The sequence below is a fragment of the Hemibagrus wyckioides genome, linkage group LG07, assembly GCF_019097595.1.
Source record: "Hemibagrus wyckioides isolate EC202008001 linkage group LG07, SWU_Hwy_1.0, whole genome shotgun sequence".
Classification (NCBI taxonomy): Eukaryota; Metazoa; Chordata; class Actinopteri; order Siluriformes; family Bagridae; genus Hemibagrus; species Hemibagrus wyckioides.
The window spans coordinates 29,941,261-29,961,047 of NC_080716.1; the positions used below are offsets into that span (position 1 = coordinate 29,941,261).

At 36.5% G+C, this 19,787-nt stretch overlaps 1 protein-coding gene and 1 long non-coding RNA gene across 2 annotated transcripts in view; one reads left to right on the forward strand and one right to left on the reverse strand.

The window, feature by feature from the left end:
- The window catches only part of LOC131356301 (Fc receptor-like protein 5), a 130,412-nt gene extending 115,368 nt beyond the window's left edge, over positions 1–15,044 (forward strand). The window contains exons 8-12 of the mRNA XM_058395202.1: positions 10,496–10,792; positions 13,616–13,891; positions 14,243–14,503; positions 14,654–14,761; positions 14,998–15,044. Of these exons, the coding sequence (XP_058251185.1) occupies positions 10,496–10,792; positions 13,616–13,891; positions 14,243–14,503; positions 14,654–14,761; positions 14,998–15,044 (989 nt within the window). The remainder of the gene's footprint in view (positions 1–10,495; positions 10,793–13,615; positions 13,892–14,242; positions 14,504–14,653; positions 14,762–14,997) is intronic.
- Positions 297–1,463, reverse strand: LOC131356754 (uncharacterized). The gene is made up of 3 exons (XR_009205078.1): positions 1,334–1,463; positions 1,194–1,260; positions 297–899 (listed from the first exon to the last, which is right to left on the reverse strand). It is a non-coding gene; the product is annotated as an uncharacterized LOC131356754 (long non-coding RNA).
- Positions 15,045–19,787: the final 4,743 nt, after the last annotated feature.

The following is a 19,787-nucleotide window of genomic DNA, read 5'->3' on the forward strand; positions in this document are numbered from 1 at the left end:
TCTGTAAATTTACAGTAGCAATGTTTAGGGATGTGAGTGAAATTACAAGAGCAACTGTTAACTTGTACTGATATACATACATTTGACAGTAAATGAAGCATTAGTTGTTAAATTCAATTCACTAAATTAACTACAGTTGAGATTTTTCACTGCTGTGTATGTATATATACCTACTTTTGCTGTAATTTTCAGTAGACTGTTTTTTTTCTTCAATACAATGTGTAAAATAAAATAACAGGATTTTATAAATTTAGCAATTTATTGTTCAATAATTTATGATTTAACATAAGCACCAGTTTCCAAAACATATCTGGAGAAACAAAAATGGACATTGCACATTAAATGAAAAGCTTTGGCCTTAGGGGGGAAAAAACATCCCTACAGTGTGAATGAACTTCATTCATAAACTCAAAGTTAAAATAAACGAACACAAAACAAATGGTCTGAACTGTGCCTACCTTTAAACTGCCAAATCCATCAAAAGAAAAGACATTGCACGTACATTTACTTGAACATCAACAATGTACTTGACAATCAGTTCAGAGTCTCGCACTTAAATTCCGTTGGAACTTTTTTTTTTTAAATGCAAGCCATTCAAAGTCCATCAGTTTCTGTAGCAGTGTGCACACATGTGGGTTCATTCCATTCATTTTCTTGTCTTGTTTTCCAGCAACTTTTGATCCAGTTTCTGGGTTAATGCCCACAATTCCTCTGTCGGAAAAAAAAAAAAAAAAGGAGTTTATGCTCTGACATACCAGCAAGGTTGAAGTTGTAATATGTCGCAAATAATGCTGCAATAATAATGCAAATAAAGCCCTCAACAAATGCCTCTGAAAATGGTCCCAGAACAACTTCCCTTTCAACTGACAACATCCACTTGCTTGTGGTCAGGGATTCACCTGTAAAAGAAATATGGAAGGACATAGATTATTGTTGCAAAAGTATGGTTAATGGGTAGCTCACATTAACTAATAAAGACACTGATAAAGATAATGAAGATTATGGTTACTAATATGGAGAGAGAGAGTGGTTTAGAGACAAGGGCACAGCTAGCTAGCTAAATATGGAAGGAATATAGGAGTGAGAATAGAACTGTTAAATAGAATACAGGAACAGAGGTGGCAAAAACTGAAATAGAATAGAAATAGAAAGCAAAGAACAGTGTGTATAATGGAGACACAAAGGCACATTACCATGGATGATCAGTGTGGGTGAATCCGGTAATCCATCTCTTTCCATGTTGGCTGCAGTTGCTGCTACCTAAAATAAATAAATAAATAAATAATCATTACAGTTATACTTTTAAGAGATTAAAAATAAAAAAATTACTTACATCAGCTTCTATTAGAAGGGATTCTTTTCTCTCTTTAAAATGGGTCATTAAGAGTTGTAGGATGCACAGGACCAGAGAATTTCCCTCTTTTCTTGAAAAAATCTTAGAATTCTCTTCCCTTTCCCTTCAATGCTCTCCATGACTCTTTGAAGCGATAAGATGTCAGTAAGCAAATTGAAATGCAAAAAAATACCCTTGAGGCAGAACAGGTAAGGCCATGAGTTCTTTAGTTCAGACAGAAGGTGTGTTTACATGGACACTTTTTAATCAGATCGGACTGAATTCAATCAGATTGACGAATCCCATTGCAGCGTTTACATGAACGCGGTATAAAGTAATCAGATTGTTATGCGTGTTTACATGACACATGATTAGAATCGGATTAGATCTTTTGACATGTGCACAGTCCACGAAAACATCCGTACGTCATACATCATTCGTATCAACATCCGTATGTCATACGTCATTCGTATCAACGTCCGTACATCATACGTCATTGCATATGCTCAGAACTTTCCAGGAACATATTCCATCCGATTAAGTGCTTACATGTCCTCTCGATAGGACTAAAAATGGTTTAAACCTCCCCTTACCACCCGGTTGAAATTTTAATCGGATGTGGCAAATTCCATCCGATTGACGTGTTTACATGACACTTTTTTAATCTGATTGTGTTTCTAGTCCTGTTACGATCGGATTACAAGTGTCCATGTAAACGCACCTAGTGACGGAGGTGGATTAGTGTTTATATCACGGCGTTGACAGTAATATTTGATCTCCATCAACTTGTGACGTTCTCCTCTAGTGGCACCAGACAGTCCTTCAGTAGAATGAAGCAATACCATTTGCTTGCGCTTCTCTTCTAGAGTGCCATCATTTTCTCCTGCAGGAAGCTCCTCTGGCTGCCAATTGACAAAACCATCTTGAGCCAGCCTTCTTAAGCTCTGACTAATGGTTCTGCATGATGATTGTAGTTGTTCTTTTCTCTGACGACCTAATGTGTTGTTTCTGTTTACATGTTCAAAACGGGTTTTAACTTGCAAGAGCAAAGAGGCATACCCACTACCTATTTTTGTTCCACTGTTTAACAATGTTGTGCACTACAATCTGACACTGTGCCTTTGACGGGTTGACTACATGTTTTCGCATATTATCAACTAAAATCCTTACTACCTGCCTTCGATCAGCTGGTGATGGTCTTTTTTTATTTGCGATGGCCAATTTAATCCCAGAAGGCATGGCTTCCCAAGGCACCTTAAATGTTTCAGCCCATGCACAAGATGCTAAAGAGCAAGCAAAAGAACAAGTGTCTCTCTAATGTACACTATGTACATTACTACAAATGTACACTACCAGTCAAAAATTTGGACACACCTTCTAATTCCTGGTCTTTCTTGATGTTTATTTCTTTCTACATTGTAAAACAATGCTGAAGGTGGCCAAAATACACAATAATGTCCTTTGAACAGTTGATATTGAGATATGTCTGCTACTGACGCTCTGTAAAGCCTTCATAACGGCTCTAATCTGAGGTGCTGTTAATTGGTGATTTCTGAGGCTGGTAACTCTAAATGAACTTCTCCTCTGCAGCAGAGGTAAGTTTTGGTCTTGCTTTACTGGGATGGTCTTCATGTGAGCCAGTTTCATCATGGTGCTTGATGGGTTTTGCAAATGCACTTGATAGTACTGTTCTTGCAAGAACTATTCCAGAACACCTGACCTTCGTGTCTTAAAATAACAACTGACTGTTTTTTGTTGTCATTACATATGGATTACTTAAGTCCATGTGTGTTATTTCAGAGTTTTGAAATCTCCAGTATTGTTCTAGAATGTAGAAAATAAGTCACTATACAAAAAACATTGAATTAAAAGGTGTGTCCAAACTTCTGACTGGTAGTGTACATTAGTAACAAATAGTATTAAGTATTCTGTCTACCTGAACAGCAATTAAAATACCTTCATTTTTCCATGCATTTAGTAGTTTGCGACATTGGATAGGCCTGAAGTATTCCATGAGGTCATCTTCTTTTACATAGTGGAGGTCAGCTTTTGTTTCAACACCAATAGCAGTAAGCCCATGGATCAATTTTTGAAGGGTTTCATCAGAGAAACCAGGTAAAGAAGAGCAGATGGTGAGTTTTATCTCCTCTAAACTGGACATACCTTAAAAAGATGTAAAAGAATGGTGTAACACAATCATAGACAAGCCACATGTTTTGTATTCCTGGAGAGGGTAATAATCTAATAGCTCCTCTTGAAGTACACAGACATATCTTGGGTCCTCAACTGCTATGCAGCATACACCCAAATACACCAACTGCACAGCAAACTGTTTCTCAGAGACAGAGTAGACCACTGAATTCTGGTGAACAAGAATTAGTTTAATTCTGCCAACCTCCAAACCCTCATCATTACTGGCCAAAAGCACAACCATCCCTTTCCTGTACTTTGTTCCTTTCAAAGTGATTTCAGTAGCTACTAATGTATTGCCTGGCTGAAAATCTAAATGATCAATTGATTCCCAGATTGCTTCATTATAATCATCTGAATAAAATTCAGAGCCTCTCTCAACTTGCACAGAAAGCTGGAAGAGTTTTCCAGCACTTAAGAAGGCTTGGAGAAGCTGGTGCTTTTCTGCAAGTATTGCACATAAGTTTTTGAAGTTGTGCAATTTTCTAGCACATTGCTTGAAGTAGGTATGCTTGCTCTCAAACCTCATAGTCCATAAGCGAATGAGTGGTCCAAATTGTTTTATGAGCTCTGGGTAATGGCACAAGTAATGATGTTTAGGCTTGAGAGGCTTAGAAGGGAAAGTCACACACCTGAAATGAATGTACTCCTCAATGAGCACTTTCAGATAAGCGACCTGATCTGCCATTATTGCTGGTGCACAAATTAGGTCCACAACTTGTCTGAGAACTAGAACAAGCTGCCACACTTCTGATTCTGGAGCCTTAATCCGGTGTCCAGCAATAACTGGTAAAAGTCTTAGAAGATACCAGTTCTGCACAGCTTGACCACAAAGTCTCTCACTCCGTGGGTAAATCTCAGCTGGTTTATTGGCAGCATCATTTCCTGTGTACTCAAACTGCTTAATATAACGATTAAGCTCTGTGAAAGTAAATCATTTTTCTTAATTTACTAAGTAATCTATGTACAGCTTAAGATCAGATGCTACGACACCCTCAAAGAGGTCATGGCCAAGGCAAGGCGGCAAGCCTGGCTGACAAACATGAAAAGAATTCAGCTGATTGAAAGGAGAGTTAAATTTGACTCGATCAACTATATTATCACCACTGGCTGCAAGTTCCTGAATGTTTCTCTCATAAGACTCCACTGTTCGCTTCATAGCAGGTTCATAGCAGGTGTGGCATGAAATGTGTCTCTGTCAGTGGTGAAATACCTGCAGAAATGTAGGCTTCGGCTAAAGTTCTCGACAAAACCACCAATGGTGTGGGATCCCAGGTTGTCACCTACGATGGAACACAAAGAAGCTTTCAAAGTTTTGCCATCATTCACAATGACACCATTCTCTTCAAGATCTTTGAGTTCTTCAGTTAGTGATCTAAAACATGACCTGGTCCAAACTGCTTAAAATCTTTTTTATTATTAATCTTATTACACAAAAGAACAAGCTGCATGTGGTCTATGTTTGACCTGTTGTGAGGTAAAATATCAGACAAGGTAAGATAAACTGCCAGCAATTTGTGTTTCTTTCTGGCTGAGTCCAAAGGATTTACCACCTCAAATGAATCCTGAAAAATGATCAAACCCAGAGATGACGGATCAGCTTGAAACAAAGAATTTACCATCCTTTACATCCCGAAACAGACCATTTTCAGCTTTTTGTGAGTGCATAATGAACTTTGAAAGCTGATCCCTCACAGACTGGTACTGAAACAGAGCACTGATGGTCTGCTTAACTGGGACATACTGAGCAAAGCACTCTTTCCCATTTCTTTCGCTAACTCTCCCTAAAATAGGGACTGGCTCAACATAGTGGAAATCTTGCTTGAAAGCAGTCTTTCTCCTCTGTGCTGTACTTAGAACACCACTATTACAAGCTTTCAGCAAATCCTCCTTAGACAACTGATCAATCATGCCATTAATCCTCACCTCTATAATAAGAAAACTTATTCTAAAATAAGACTGCCTAGTGTCATGGATATTTTGAAATTCTTCAACAATGCCTTGAATGGTAGACTCAGGTAATAGCAATTTAGCTTGAAGTTTTAGATAGAAAAGGGTTAATTTTTTTAGAAAAAGAGATTCATTTACAACTTCAGGAAAATTGTGCTCTACAACTTCTGATCTCTCACTCTCAGACACAACATCAGAAACTGGTGTTTCATTGGCCATAGCAGGCTCTATCAATTGGTTTACAGAGCACATTTTATGAGTCCGTGATACATGTCATGTGAATGTAGATCTCACCTTAAATATCCTGTTGCAACCAAATGGGCACCGGATCTCCAGACCTGACTGAATATGGCTTTTTAAATAAGACAAAAACTGTGTTAGGGTCCCACATTGAACTTCACAAAAGTCTATGTGGCATTTAAATGTTTTATCACACATCTGTGCCTGACATTCTTTAGCAGACCTGCGATGTTCGCGGTGATGTCTGTAATGAATAAAACTTTGTGAAAACATGTGGGCAGTCAGGCACACCACATCTAAATTGTGAATTAGGCACATTTCTATGCAATTTCACATGCTACACAAAATTTTGGATTGTACTGATCTCATTATTACAGAATTGACAGATAAACATGTTAAATTGCAAAAATCAAAACTTCACATGCTAATACATGCACAGCAATAAAGTATGTGCACTGCAATTTCCAATGTAACATTACTTTCTAATGAACAACTAAAGTACAAATATGACTACATGCAGCCTTATACGTGATATTAATATAAAACAAACTTAAAAATAAGAATCGTTACAGCATCTTCATCGAACAAAAACGTGCTAATTAGTTAACTAATAGCTTGGCAGTCGAGTGAACCACTAATGTTACTTATTTGCATAAAACTTACACAATTTAATTTTACTAATTTAACTGCAATGTTTTACAGTTTAACTACTGACTACTACCAACAATCCAAAACAATTTTATACCAAACAGTTATAGAAAATGTAATGGTAATATGACAGACCAGTCACACTTTCATATTGAAGAAAATATAACGTCACACGCACACGCGCTACGTTGTTGTGTAGTAATGTGTTTTTTAAAGAAAACTAATAGATGTGTTTAAACTAATAGATGTGTACATTATATAATAATGTCAGAGTCAGCATGGTTTAAATAATTCATTAAAAAGGATGTATTGATTACAACTGACTGAGTACCAAAATTGGATTTCAAATTGGACTTGTGCAACATTGTTATTTTTTCTTCTTTGTAAAGTAAATAAAAATATAACAATTGTATACATGATATCCTGTAGCATTTACTGCAATAATTTTCCCAGAATCCAGAGGAAAATGCAATAACAGTCTACATTTAAAAACATGCACAGTATCTTATTGTATTGTAAACTTTACAGCAATTATTTAGCACGTTCCCACAAAATACAGTAGTCTACTGTAAATATTTACTGTAAAAATTACAGCATTTTTTACAGTGTATCAAAGAATCATGAAAAAATAAACACTTCTTGTTAGCCTTGTACACGGACACACACAGTGCAGTGACAGTCTTAGAGGCGTGAGAACAGAGAAGTGTCTTCCAGTTGTGGTTTAGCTTCTTTTTTTTGTTCAGCAGTGAAGAAGGGGAGGAGGTGTGAAGGTTGATGTGGCAAAGCAACAACTGACTTAAAACTTTTCAACTGTAAACTCTAGGTGGATAAATGTAACCAAACTGACACTTATTGTGTTGTTTTAAAGCCAAAAATTTATCAAGCTAAAATATATGCTTGTTGCTTGCATTCAAGGTTTTGATTCCAAATTCTGAGCCTCACACCTGAATCATGCACAAAAAAATCGAGACGCATTAGATTAAAATCGGCTTTGTCATTGTGCATAGTACACATACAAAGCCAGTGAAATGCACTTAGCATCTAATCAGAAGTGCTTAATTGGTATACAATAAATTACAAATAAATATATACAGCTATGGGGAGGTGTTATTCACAGAGGAATGGAGATCTTATGTACAGTAGGTATTATAAATAGTGATATACGTATATGTGGTCTAAATATGTAAAAAACCTCACACAGCAGGGCAAATAAACACTAAATCAAGAATGCCCATATCATACAGGTATATAACGACTGGGTAATCAATGGAAAATTGGACAAAGTTGAGAGCAAAAAGGTGGGAAACTGGAGCAATGGATAAGGTGGGGCAAAGCACAAATGGAGAAACAAAACATAAACATCATCTCACAGCTTAGGGACATACCCAAGGATGTCTTTAAATGGTAATCATGGTCACATACACCTTGGCTTGGTATTGTTACAGGTGCTATCACTCAAATGGTCTGGTGATACTATTGTTTAAAAGCTAATCACAGTCAGGTTAACCCAGAATTGGTCCTTGATGTCCTGCTGCTGCTCCCATACTAAAATTAATTAATGTTATTCATTTAGTGTTCTAAAGATATTTAAGCCTTTTTGGGAATTAATTCTTTCTGACATGTATCTTGGAGTGAAATCCAAGTTGAAGCAGTCTGTAATTTCTTACACTATACTGTTATTGCACTGTCCCCTAACCTACCTACATTAATTTTATGAATTTCTAAAATTACCACATCGCAAAGGTTGTGTTCAGATTCAGATCTTTTAATTGGGGAGGACACAGAAGTACACAGAACTCATTGTTTTATTCATGTCACAAGTTTAAGAGAACTTGTGCATTGTTATATGGTGCATTATAATGCTGGAAGTAGCCATTATACATTGTAAATTTTGTCCATGAAGGGATCTTCAAACAATGCTCAGTTGGTATTAAAGGGTAAAATGTGTGCCAAGAAAATATTCCTAGACCACCACGAGCAGCCTGAACTTTTTACATAATGCAGGTTCATGCTGTAGACACTAAATTCTGATCATCTACATCATGGAACAGAAATCATTATTCATCAGACCAGACATGCTTTTTCCTATCTTCAACTGTAAAATTTCCATGAGCCACTTAGAGAAGCTCATACTAAACCATTACCATTACAGTGAAGGTGTAAAATAAATAAATTAGACTGAACTGAAAAATTATGATACTAGTTAGAACTTTAGTACTACTAAAGTTTAAACACTACATTAGAATTAACTGGATATAAAATACTAAACCTCCTGGTTTGATTTCTATAGTGTGGTGAAAATAATAATAATACAATACAAAATAAGGCTGTCCTAAAGCTAATCTATCCAGCTCCATTCACCACACTGACCAGACTAGTTCAGTCAAATGAGCAAACTTACACCAAATAAGAAAAAGCCAAATACTTCAGACTGGATGATCACAGAGATGACGTTTATTGTAGTCAGCCCTGAGTACAAATTACAAGGTGCTCACATGGAACATCTCATCAACCCCACAAACTTCAGATTCCAAGCTCAGTCCAAGTTGAAATGCTCCACCTATTTTTTATAAACATATATAAAACTGGGTGCCTTATCCCTATCATTATGGGTTTTTTTACATTTTGTAGTGTGAAACAAATTTCATTTTCAATTTCATAAAATTCTCATTTTATGTTGAGAGGACATCATGGGTATGTCAGTGTCAACATCCCTTTTCCATGTTACTTATTCTAAGCTGATAGCTAATTTATGCATTTTGAATTAAATGTTTTAGCTCTGACCTGGGTGAGCTTGATTTTCTCTAAACCTTTATCAGTGTGCTTCAACAATGCACAGATTCTCCCAGACTTCAGCTGCAGGTGTCTCGCAGAACTAACCCTGCTCTGAGCAGTCCATCTGACCTTCAAATTTAGAAGAGTTACAATAATTGCTGCTGTGCAGAATTTCCAATAAGACTTGCTTGTTATTGTTAATTCATTAGCTAGACAAATACTCCAATAACAGAAATGGTGTTCAAAACTACTCATGATGTCACATCATCTTTTTACAAAGACAAAAATTCATATAGGCCAAAAAAATGACCCCAGAGGAGTCCAGCAACTAAAAAGTTAACTGAAGAGTGCCGGTTCCAAGGCCATATAAAATAGGAGGGTTGTGTTGGGAAGGGTATCCAGCATAAAACCTGTGCTAAAATCAAATATGCACACCTGCTGTGGTGACTCTGAACAGGGAGCTGCCAAAACAACAACAACATACTACCATCTTCATGGTAATGATTTGGAGTCTACCAACAGAGATGAGAAACTGTGGATTAAATAAGAAAATAGACCATAATATTTTACTCCAACAAGAGAGTAAAAACCTTTTAAAAACAGCCTGGTAAATGACATATTAAAAAGTATAGAAATAAACCTCTGTATTTTAAATGTTATTAAGCATATAATTTAACTGCATATTTGGTTACTTTGTGCAATAAACTAAAATAAACACCTTCATGAGCAGAAAAGCGACCTTTGTATTGTCATTTGAATCAAGTTATTGCTTATTTATTATTTAGAGAGGCTAAAATGTATTTCTTACAGATGGTAGTTTAGATTTCCTGACTAAGATTTTATTTTGTGGGTTCTGTGTGTCTAAAATGTGCTGTTTTCATTAACAGACTAAATATTTTCCATTTTTATGTCATGTTCTGTTTCTGATCCATTTTAGTGCTGATTTCATTTATACCAGTGGCCCAGGCTCAAGGTGATTTATATATAGTTTATCCTTTATATTGTCTCTATATTTGATTTGTTCGTTTTTTCCTTGTTTATTAATGCACTTTTTATAACTCTAATCAAAGGACCATCATCAGCATCATGCAACATCAGATTTGAATAAATAGTTTAACACTCAAATAGTTTTATGCTGCTTAAAAGTCTTAACATGTTAAATATAAAACAGCACAAGTTTAATGACAGCAGCACAAGAGAGCAGCTGACATAACTAGTGCTAAATAAAATGCTCCATGAAGCCCCTGATTTTAACAAGTAACAAAAACATGTACTCACACTCACTCTAAACATGATATTAGTAGTGTAGACTTGGGAATGACTTTATGTAAGGTTTATTAACAACAGAATGTTTTATAGGGAGTCCGAAAGCTGTGGTGTCCATAACGCCTGATACACATGTGTTCATTGGAGAGAGTGTTACTCTCAGATGTGACATACAGGGAGGAGGAGACACTCAGTGGACTTACAGATGGGAAAAAAATAATAACACAGTCTACACAGATGAAAGTAAGAGATTCTACACAGACAACACAATGCAGGAGTTCAGAATACGATCTGTTAAAGTCTCTGACAGTGGTACCTACACCTTCAGAGGATATGGGAGAGACTCTCAGAGCTCTGAGATCAGTGACGCTGTTACACTGACTGTATCAGGTGAGCCTGTTGGTGTTTTTATTTCTTATTTAATATGTTAACATTATTTTTTAGGGTTCAGATTTTGAGCTGTCAAAAAGTGTTGGCTCTGCCATTATCTGATTTATTAGGAGATATTTTGAGGCATTGAAATTATAAGGTTTTATCTGAGAAGTCAGTAATTTTGAGAGATTTTGATAATCAGCATCATCCACATCAGTCTCTGTCTCATCACCTGATGTAGAAATTTTGGCTGATAACTAAAATAACCATCTATGCCACCCCGGGGGCCTATTACCAGGGATTCACCCTTCACCTAAGTTCACAGGACACACAGGTTTAGTTACAGATGAGTCAGGTATCAGACCAGAGTTGACAACACAACAGGCTCTTATTTCAGATAGCAGATAAAATCATTTCACGTAAAGCAACCAGAAAATCACAATTATTACCTCTCCAGAATTTGGTGCCGACCTCCTTATGCCAGAGGACACCAAACACCACAGCACATACACAACACCACTGTGAGCACCGCAGCCATCAGATACACCACCACCAATATGCAGAAAGGCATATACTCTTGCAGTAGCTGGCCATCCCAACTCTAAAGGAAAATATGGCACATTTAAGGCTTCAGACACACACATGCACCATTCATTCTCAAACCAAAAAAAAGGTTTACAATTATTGGCACAACACGTACCATTAACGAAAAAGAATAGTTTACAGTGATTAATAATTTTAAAAAAAAAACAAGAAACCAGGAATAACTGAGTTGAATGCACTCATCAAAAAAAGAAAACAAATCAGAAACACAGCGCTGCTTGAGGAAAATGCAAAAGAAAAAAGTAGAACAAAAAAGGAAATGTTAAAGAAAAAAAAGACAAATTAGAAATTCAAACAACAAAACGAAATGTTGTGCGAACTAAACACACCTGCATGCGCATCAATTTAACGTTATATCTTCAACCGTTTAACTTGGAGGATTATAAAACACCAAACACCAATTAAAGTCTGCCCGGAACGATTTTAAAGCGACTGTACTGCTACACATTCATGACTCAGGAGATGGTTGATCTTTGTGCTGGAGGATTTCATTAAAAGTCAGAGCAGGTAAACTTTGTAGATGTAACCAAGTACAATTACATTATTCAGAGTGAACAGAAAATGTTTTCTAAACAGATACAGATACGAATAGGAGGTGGACTGATCTTTATGTTTAATTTCATACTACAAATACAGAAATCCACCTCTATACCATCATTATGACACCATGGAAATAGATACTAATCAATCATTAAATAGCAAAGTAAAAAAGAAATTAGGCTACAGTATTTCACACCTCACAAGGAATAGTCCATTTTATTACAGTCCACCTTGAAAATGCATTTGTAAGGATGTCTGCGACCAAATCGATTTCTTCTCCTCTGTCAGCCATTGTGAGTTAAAATATATATATTTTATTTAGTTTGTGCAGTTCACTGCCTCTGACTACTCCAGTTATCCAATCAATGACGGGAAATTACTGACGTGATCGTATGCCTGCTAGATGGCCCCAGTGACGCCAACTCGAAATCTTATTGGTTAATGGAACAATTTCATTGCCACTTATTTTAAGCTCCGGGCGCCTGCACTATTGATTCTGAAGGCCTTAAGGCAGATTTCTTTCACTCTGGCAACACATGATGTCAGCCACTGGCTGAAATATGATCGGATAAATACTCTTATCATAAATATACACTACTGGGAGCAGCACAACGAGAGAAAAGCTATGAAATGTAGAGAATAGAATATCGGGAATAATTTAATACATATTCATGGAAAAATATATTAAATATATTAAAATGCAAGTCAGTGATTCAGATCACTGCTGTTTAGGCCAGCAGAGAAGGCCTTGCTGGCCCTGACGGCCCAACACTGCAAAAATGGCGATTTACCGACTAATACTCAGGTGACAGTGATCTGCTGATAAGGGGGCATAATGCTCCTCACTGTGAAATTAACCGTAGTACTAGCATTAAATAACTGTGAAAGATAAAATATACTATAATATCTTTGCTCATAAATCCTGTGTCACAAATCAGGCTCACATGGGTTGGATGCAAACACAGGGCATTCACAGAAAAATGCAAAACTAAACAAAAACTTTCTAACAAAACTAAACGTTCTAAAAAAAAGAAAATAGTTATAGGGAAAAGTATAGGGTTAGTCCACACAGGCACAGTGAATAATCTAAATAGCAGGCAAAAACAAGCAAAGGTCAATCAGGAGCAACTGAGGAATATCAGAGACTAACAGAGTCAAAACTGCAAAAACATTGCTAAATAAACACAACTTCATAATGTCACCCACCTGTGGAACAGAAAGTACACTTTGCAACAAAGAACTGAAACCACTGAGCTTAAAAAGGTGAGAAACAAACACAGAATAAGAAACAGGTTTACATAAAATGTGAATATGTCGAGGGCCATGATCTGAGAACATGACATTACATTTTGTGACATCCTGTAAATATATTCATAGTATAAAATAAATCATAATCCAATACACTGTCCCATTTTGCCTGCTCTAACTGCCTAATCATTCATTCATTCATTCATTGTCTATACCCGCTTATTCCTAGGACTCCTAGGGTCACGGGGGTCTGCTGGAGCCTATCCCAGCGCACATAGGGTGAAAGACTGCCTAATCATTTACAGCATAATCCCATAAAAGTAATAGAGTTTGCTGCAAAATAAATACTAGAAATTTACATCATTTTACAATCATTTCTCTGTGTTCTGCCTCATTATATTGCATGTTTCCTGTTTGTTCTTATTTACATGGCTCTTTTCTGTGTTTAAGGTGAATCTCCTCCAGTCTCTCTGATCATCAATCCCAGTAGAACTCAACACTTTACTAATGACTCTCTCTCACTGAGCTGTGAGGACCAGAGTAACTCTACTGGATGGACAGTGAGACGATACACACACAGTGAGAGAGTGTTAGATTGTTCACACTGGGGATCAGTTACAGGATCTACATGTAACATCAGCTTCCTCTCCACATCCTACACTGGAGTTTACTGGTGTGAGTCTGAATCTGGAGAAAACAGTAATCCTGTCCACATCACAGTGCATGGTGAGTCTTCATGTAGTGTGTTTAATGTTAAAGGAAAAGAAAAATGTTCTGAGTATGAATACATGTATGTTAGTAGTAGATACCAGTTTAACTAGTACCAGTAAATAAGAATGGAATCAAATCAATATTCAATATTCATATATATCTGTACTGATGAATCCATAATTCAGTTGAATGTTTTCTCATGAGCTAGTGTAGGCAGTTTTCTGCAGACTTGAATTAAATACCTGCAGACTCCACAGGTTTAGAGGGTTTTAAGTTATATACAGATAAATTAGAGCACTTTTATTTATTATCTACAGACACATCATAGTGTGTGGATTTCCTTGTTTGTGATTTTCTGTGTTCTAGATGGTGATGTGATCCTGGAGAGTCCTGTCCATCCTGTGACTGAGGGACATCCTCTGACTCTACGCTGTTTATATCACAACCCAAATCCCTCAAACCTCCGAGCTGATTTCTATAAAGATGGATCAGTTCTCCAGACACAGACTACAGGAGAGATGATCATCCAAACTGTCTCAAAGTCAGATGAAGGTTTCTACCACTGTAAACACCCAGAGAGAGGAGAGTCACCCAAAAGCTGGATCTCAGTCAGACGTGAGAAACCTTGTAAATATGAATTTAAATTCAATTGATGAATGAGTTGAACTTAGCTCATGTAAGTTTCTGTTAAATATGTTGTTACACTTGAGAAAACATGCAAACAGTTCAGCATTAATAAAACATGATTATTATTTTATTCTGCTTCTGGTCCATCAGGTGTAGAAGCTCCATTCTCAGTGCTCATGCTGATCTGTAGTGTGGTGACGGTCTCTCCGTATCTGCTGGTGACCATCATTCTGCTGCTCATATGTTACAGAGCTCGAGGTAAAAACTCTTTTAGTACATCTCTACACTTCACATAACGAGCATCATGACTTTAAGTAGTGTGAGAAACACATTTTTACATTAGGAAAAGTAAGGAAAGCTTTTGTCTCACTCTTATTTTAAAAGCAGAAAGTGTTTTTAGGACAATATCAAATGCATTTTGGTTTCTTTTCTGTCATAAAAACCTGGAATAAACTTTGAAATGAAAGAAATGACTTTTTAAATTTCTTTAACAGCTCACACTGATGAAGACAGCATTGAGAATGCAGTCATAGAGGAGTGAGCAATATTTACTGAAAAAATAATTTCAGAATTTCTTTTGCTTTATGGCTTTGTGTGGATTTTAAAATAATTCTGATTTCTCACTGTAATGTCGTGTTTTTATTTGCTCAGCATCTTATAGACACCCTCACTGTTCTGAAATTGCACTGCACTGGATTTGTTTAGCTAAAGACTATAAACTGCTTTATAGATTTGTTTGACTTTTCAGCTGTGTGAACTTTAATTGTAGTTGTTTGAGGAGATTTATGAATGAAATGTTTGATCAATTAAATAAATACATCATTATCAGTTCACTGCTGCTATATTGTTGTCTTTTCATTGTCTCATAATGTTTCTTGTCTCCTGCTGTAACATTGGAATTTCCTCCATAGGATTAATAAAGTTTTATCTTAAAGACAGATAACTCGATCCTGCAGTATTATTCAGTGTCAGTAGAGGATCTCAGTGCAGTAAAGGTCAGGAGTAAATGAGGAATCAAACAGAAGTGTTATTACTCTTTCTGCATGTCTACACACTGGTACACTGATGTACAGGACTAACACAACACTGAAAACCAATCAGGAAATCAACATTACAGCCAATCAAAAGCTACTTATGAAGTGAAGTACATGGTTTCAGTGTAAAACTCTGCTAGACAACATCATCATAAGTGCATTTCTTCCCAGTCCTGGCAGAGGGAGTAAGACAGTCAGGGTTAGAGGTTTGTAAATCAAGCTTAGACCTAAATCAGTGTTGTATATGAGCACTAACACAGTCTACAGAATTGGGGTGAATTGTTGCTAGATGTCTGCAGTGAAGAACATCACACACTTCCTCTATGGAAAACTGTAACATGAAAATAGTTTCTTGTATATTTTACTGTATTAATTAACATTAAATCCTGTTTGTTACTCTGAGACCATGCTACACCGACAGCAGCCAGCAGAGGGCAGCAGTGGTGCACACAGTGATAGCAGGAGAACAAATTACAGACTTCTCCAGGATGATGAACCTGGATTTCCTGAACCTGTCCAGCAGTATACTTAAGACCAGACTTTGACACAGCCCTTTGCTACACCTTTGTAGAGGAGTGACAGATATGTTATGTTGGTGAAGACTCTCTGTACAAGAATGATGACTCAGCTGTAATAAAATATCAGAGTAAGGATGTTTATTTACAGTGTCTGTGATGTACAAATAGTCTCAAAGTGCACCACAATATCTTAATATATAATAAAAAAGAGAATAATATACACCTTCCAAACAGAGAAACCACAAGCAGTACAAGCAGGAACAAGCCTGTAACTAGTACTTCCGGACAACTTTCAAAATAAAAGTTCTGCAGTTCTGGGGTTTCACTCTGTAACTGAGTCCACAATGAAACAGTATGTAGTAGTTACAGTATCATTTGTGTACGAGATTTTATAATTCATTTCTCATGGAAAAGAAAAAAACATCTGGCTGTTAGACATCATTAGTGTGTGTTATGAAGGAAAATGTGATATTCAGAGAGAAAACTATTTGTGGGCTCAACTAAAGCTCCTCATGTTTTGTTCCCTATATCAGCTTACATTTAAAACTATTCTACAACAAATCACATGATAGATATCAGGTCTAATAAAATATTACAGGGATTTAAGGAAACTCTCACATGTAGTGATGTTTCATCCATGATCCAATCATTCTCCTTCACTTCCATGTACTGACTATTTTATTCTCTTAAGTCTCGACTGTGTAAAACACATGACTGCTTCAGCAGATTGTTCCTGCTTTTTAAAGACTGCATTATCGTGCAGGATGTGAAGGAGCAAATCATTGGTTGGATGTATTGAAGAATCCACCCCTTACTAGTCAGGATTAAAACCATACAGCAGTTACCACTAGAGACAAAGACATTTTTATATATGATGGATCTGTTAAGAGCCAATCAGAAAAGATTTGTGTAGGGAAGAGACTGGTGTGAGAATAATGTGCTCCAGAACTGTGTAGAGTGTTGAAAAGTGCTGAAATGAGTTAAAATAAGGATTTCTTTGAGAATATTTCCATGTATCCAGTTACTAAACCATAAGTAAAGACTTTAGACTCGTTGTTACGAGCGGACGTCATTAACTGGGACTCCAGGTCACTGGTGTTTAGTCAAGTAGCTTTTATTGTATTTGAAGCACATACAGCTGGTACAGTACACAGTAACATGAAACAACGTTCCTCCAGGACCATGGTGCTACATAAAACACACAACTACAGGAGACAACACAGAACTAAGTTCACTACACAGACCTACACAGTACTACATAAAGTGCATGTGTGTAAACAGTGCAAGACAGTACAGTACAGTACAATAACTGACCAGGGACAGTGCAGCACTGACCACTACACAGTTTTGTAATGAATAAAGTGCAATAGTAAAATGCTGTGGATGTAAACACAATACACAGTTAACAGAAAAACAGATCATTGTGTTTTATTGTTATAGCGCAAATTGTCCAAAAATTATGAGAACAATAAAAATTAACTCACGCTGCAGTGAATAACAATTAATAAATAAACACCAATCCCTCTCTCTCTCACTGCTGCATGATTAAGGAGATCTGAAGCATGTTGTTTGATCGTCTCCTCGGCTGCGTCTTTGCTCCATTTCATTACTGCAGCTGCAAGAGAGGAAAAAGAAACAATTCTATATAGACCATTTCATAAATGTAAACAATAATAAACATTTTGCAATGCTACTGTACATGTCTGGTCCTGAAACACTTCCAGTGTCGTCATTTTTAAATCACAGATCTTTTTTCCATGTACAGATCACAGAGATATAGCCACAAACTCGTATATACACTGATCAGGTATAACATTGTGAGCAGTGAGAGGTGAAGTGAATAAGACTGATGGCATCATGGCACCTGTTAGTGGGGGGGGCATATATTAGGCAGCAAGTGAACATTTTGTCCTTAGAATCAGGAAAAATGGACAGGATTTGAGCGAGTTTGACCAAAAGGGCCAAACTGTAATGGTTAGACCACTGGATCAGAGCATCTCCAAAACTACAGCTCTTGTGGGGTGTTCCCAGTCTGCAGTGGTCAGTATCCATCAAAAGTAAGGCTGAAACGATTCCTCGAGTAACTCGAGTAATTCAAATACAAAAAAAATCATCAAGGCAAATTAGTTGCTTCGAAGCTTGGTTTAGTCCATTTACTGTAACTACACACAGAGACGATTCAGGCCAAAGAAAACGGCAGAAAGTTTTCAAAGTTTGGGATCATTTCACACTAAAACAGACAGAAAACTCTGTAGAGTGTGATTACTGTAAGACTGAACTGGTGTACCACAGCACTACAAGTTCCATACTTCAACATCTCAACACGGGGAAGTTAGTGTGATATTCGGATATTAGACATTCGGAGCCGTATTTTAGGGACCGTCAACAAATAAAAATCAGTGAAGACATATTTTGGGATAACAAGAGGTGTACCTCGTGGGGGTTTCCAATTAGATTAATTTGGTACTAGTTGAAGGAAAAGTGATTTTTTTTTTAAATTAAAAAATAAATAAATAATTACAAATTAATTCACATGATGCATAATTAATACTATCTATTAATTAAATTATTATTAATAAATTAACAAAAGCAGCATGCAATGATGCATGGCATATGTATATTTAAGAGGAAATTAGAATAACTGGGGCACGTAGCCAGGTAAGTAACAAGTACCACATTTCAGTCGTACAGAAATTTGTCGACGGTCCCTAAAATACTGCTTCCAAATGTCTGTCTAATGTCCGAATATCAAACTAACTTCACCGTGTTAATCTCTCATTCACACACAGTCCCCGTGTATGTGATGTATGATGTATGTAATGTATGTGGATTGTGGCTACATGTAGTGACTATTTAAGATCATAAATCAGTATGGTGGCTAGTTATGATGTCCCTAATTTAGCTACATTTTGTGAAAGCCTAAGCGTCATTCATTTTGATAGCCTCACTCTCTCCGTCACACACACACACACACACACACACACACACACACACACACACACACACACACACACACCAGTATGTAGAGAGACATTTAAGAGGGTTTATTCACCAAATAACTCTAATTTCATGTTACAGAAAAATGTGTTAAGTAATTTGATGTGTATGGACTCTTGTTCTTCTTCCAAGTTTCCTTCCTGTCCAGTAATTTTTGCCTCTTACAAAAACCACAAAGTCTTCCAGGAGGACAGTAAAGGCTTATGTCCTGCTTGAGCTGTAGTTAGACTGAAACATCAAAATTAAGTTGGACAACAAAAATGCAATGTTTAGGTATTATTATTATTATTATTATTATTATTATTATTATTTTGTTTTAGCTTGTTCTATATTTACCTTCTTTTGTAGTAATTAGGGTTTTTTTTAAATTTATATATTTGTATTTGTATTTTGAATGACAATTAGATGTACTAAATAGGTTTAGATTTTATTTTCATTTTTGTAAACAGGAAACAACTTAGTTGTTCATTTTGAGAGACCTGTCTTATTTTCTCTTACATATTTAGTATTCCTCTTTAATAAAGAAAAAGTACTCCTTATCCGATTACTCGATTAATCGATGGAATAATCGGTAGAATACTCAATTACTAAAATAATCGATATCTGCAGCCCTAATCAAAAGTGGTCCAAGGAAGGAACAGTGGTGAACCGGCGACAGGGTCATGGGTGGTCAAGGCTCATTGATGCACGTGGGGAGAGAAGGCTGACCCGTGTGATCCGATCCAACAGACGAGC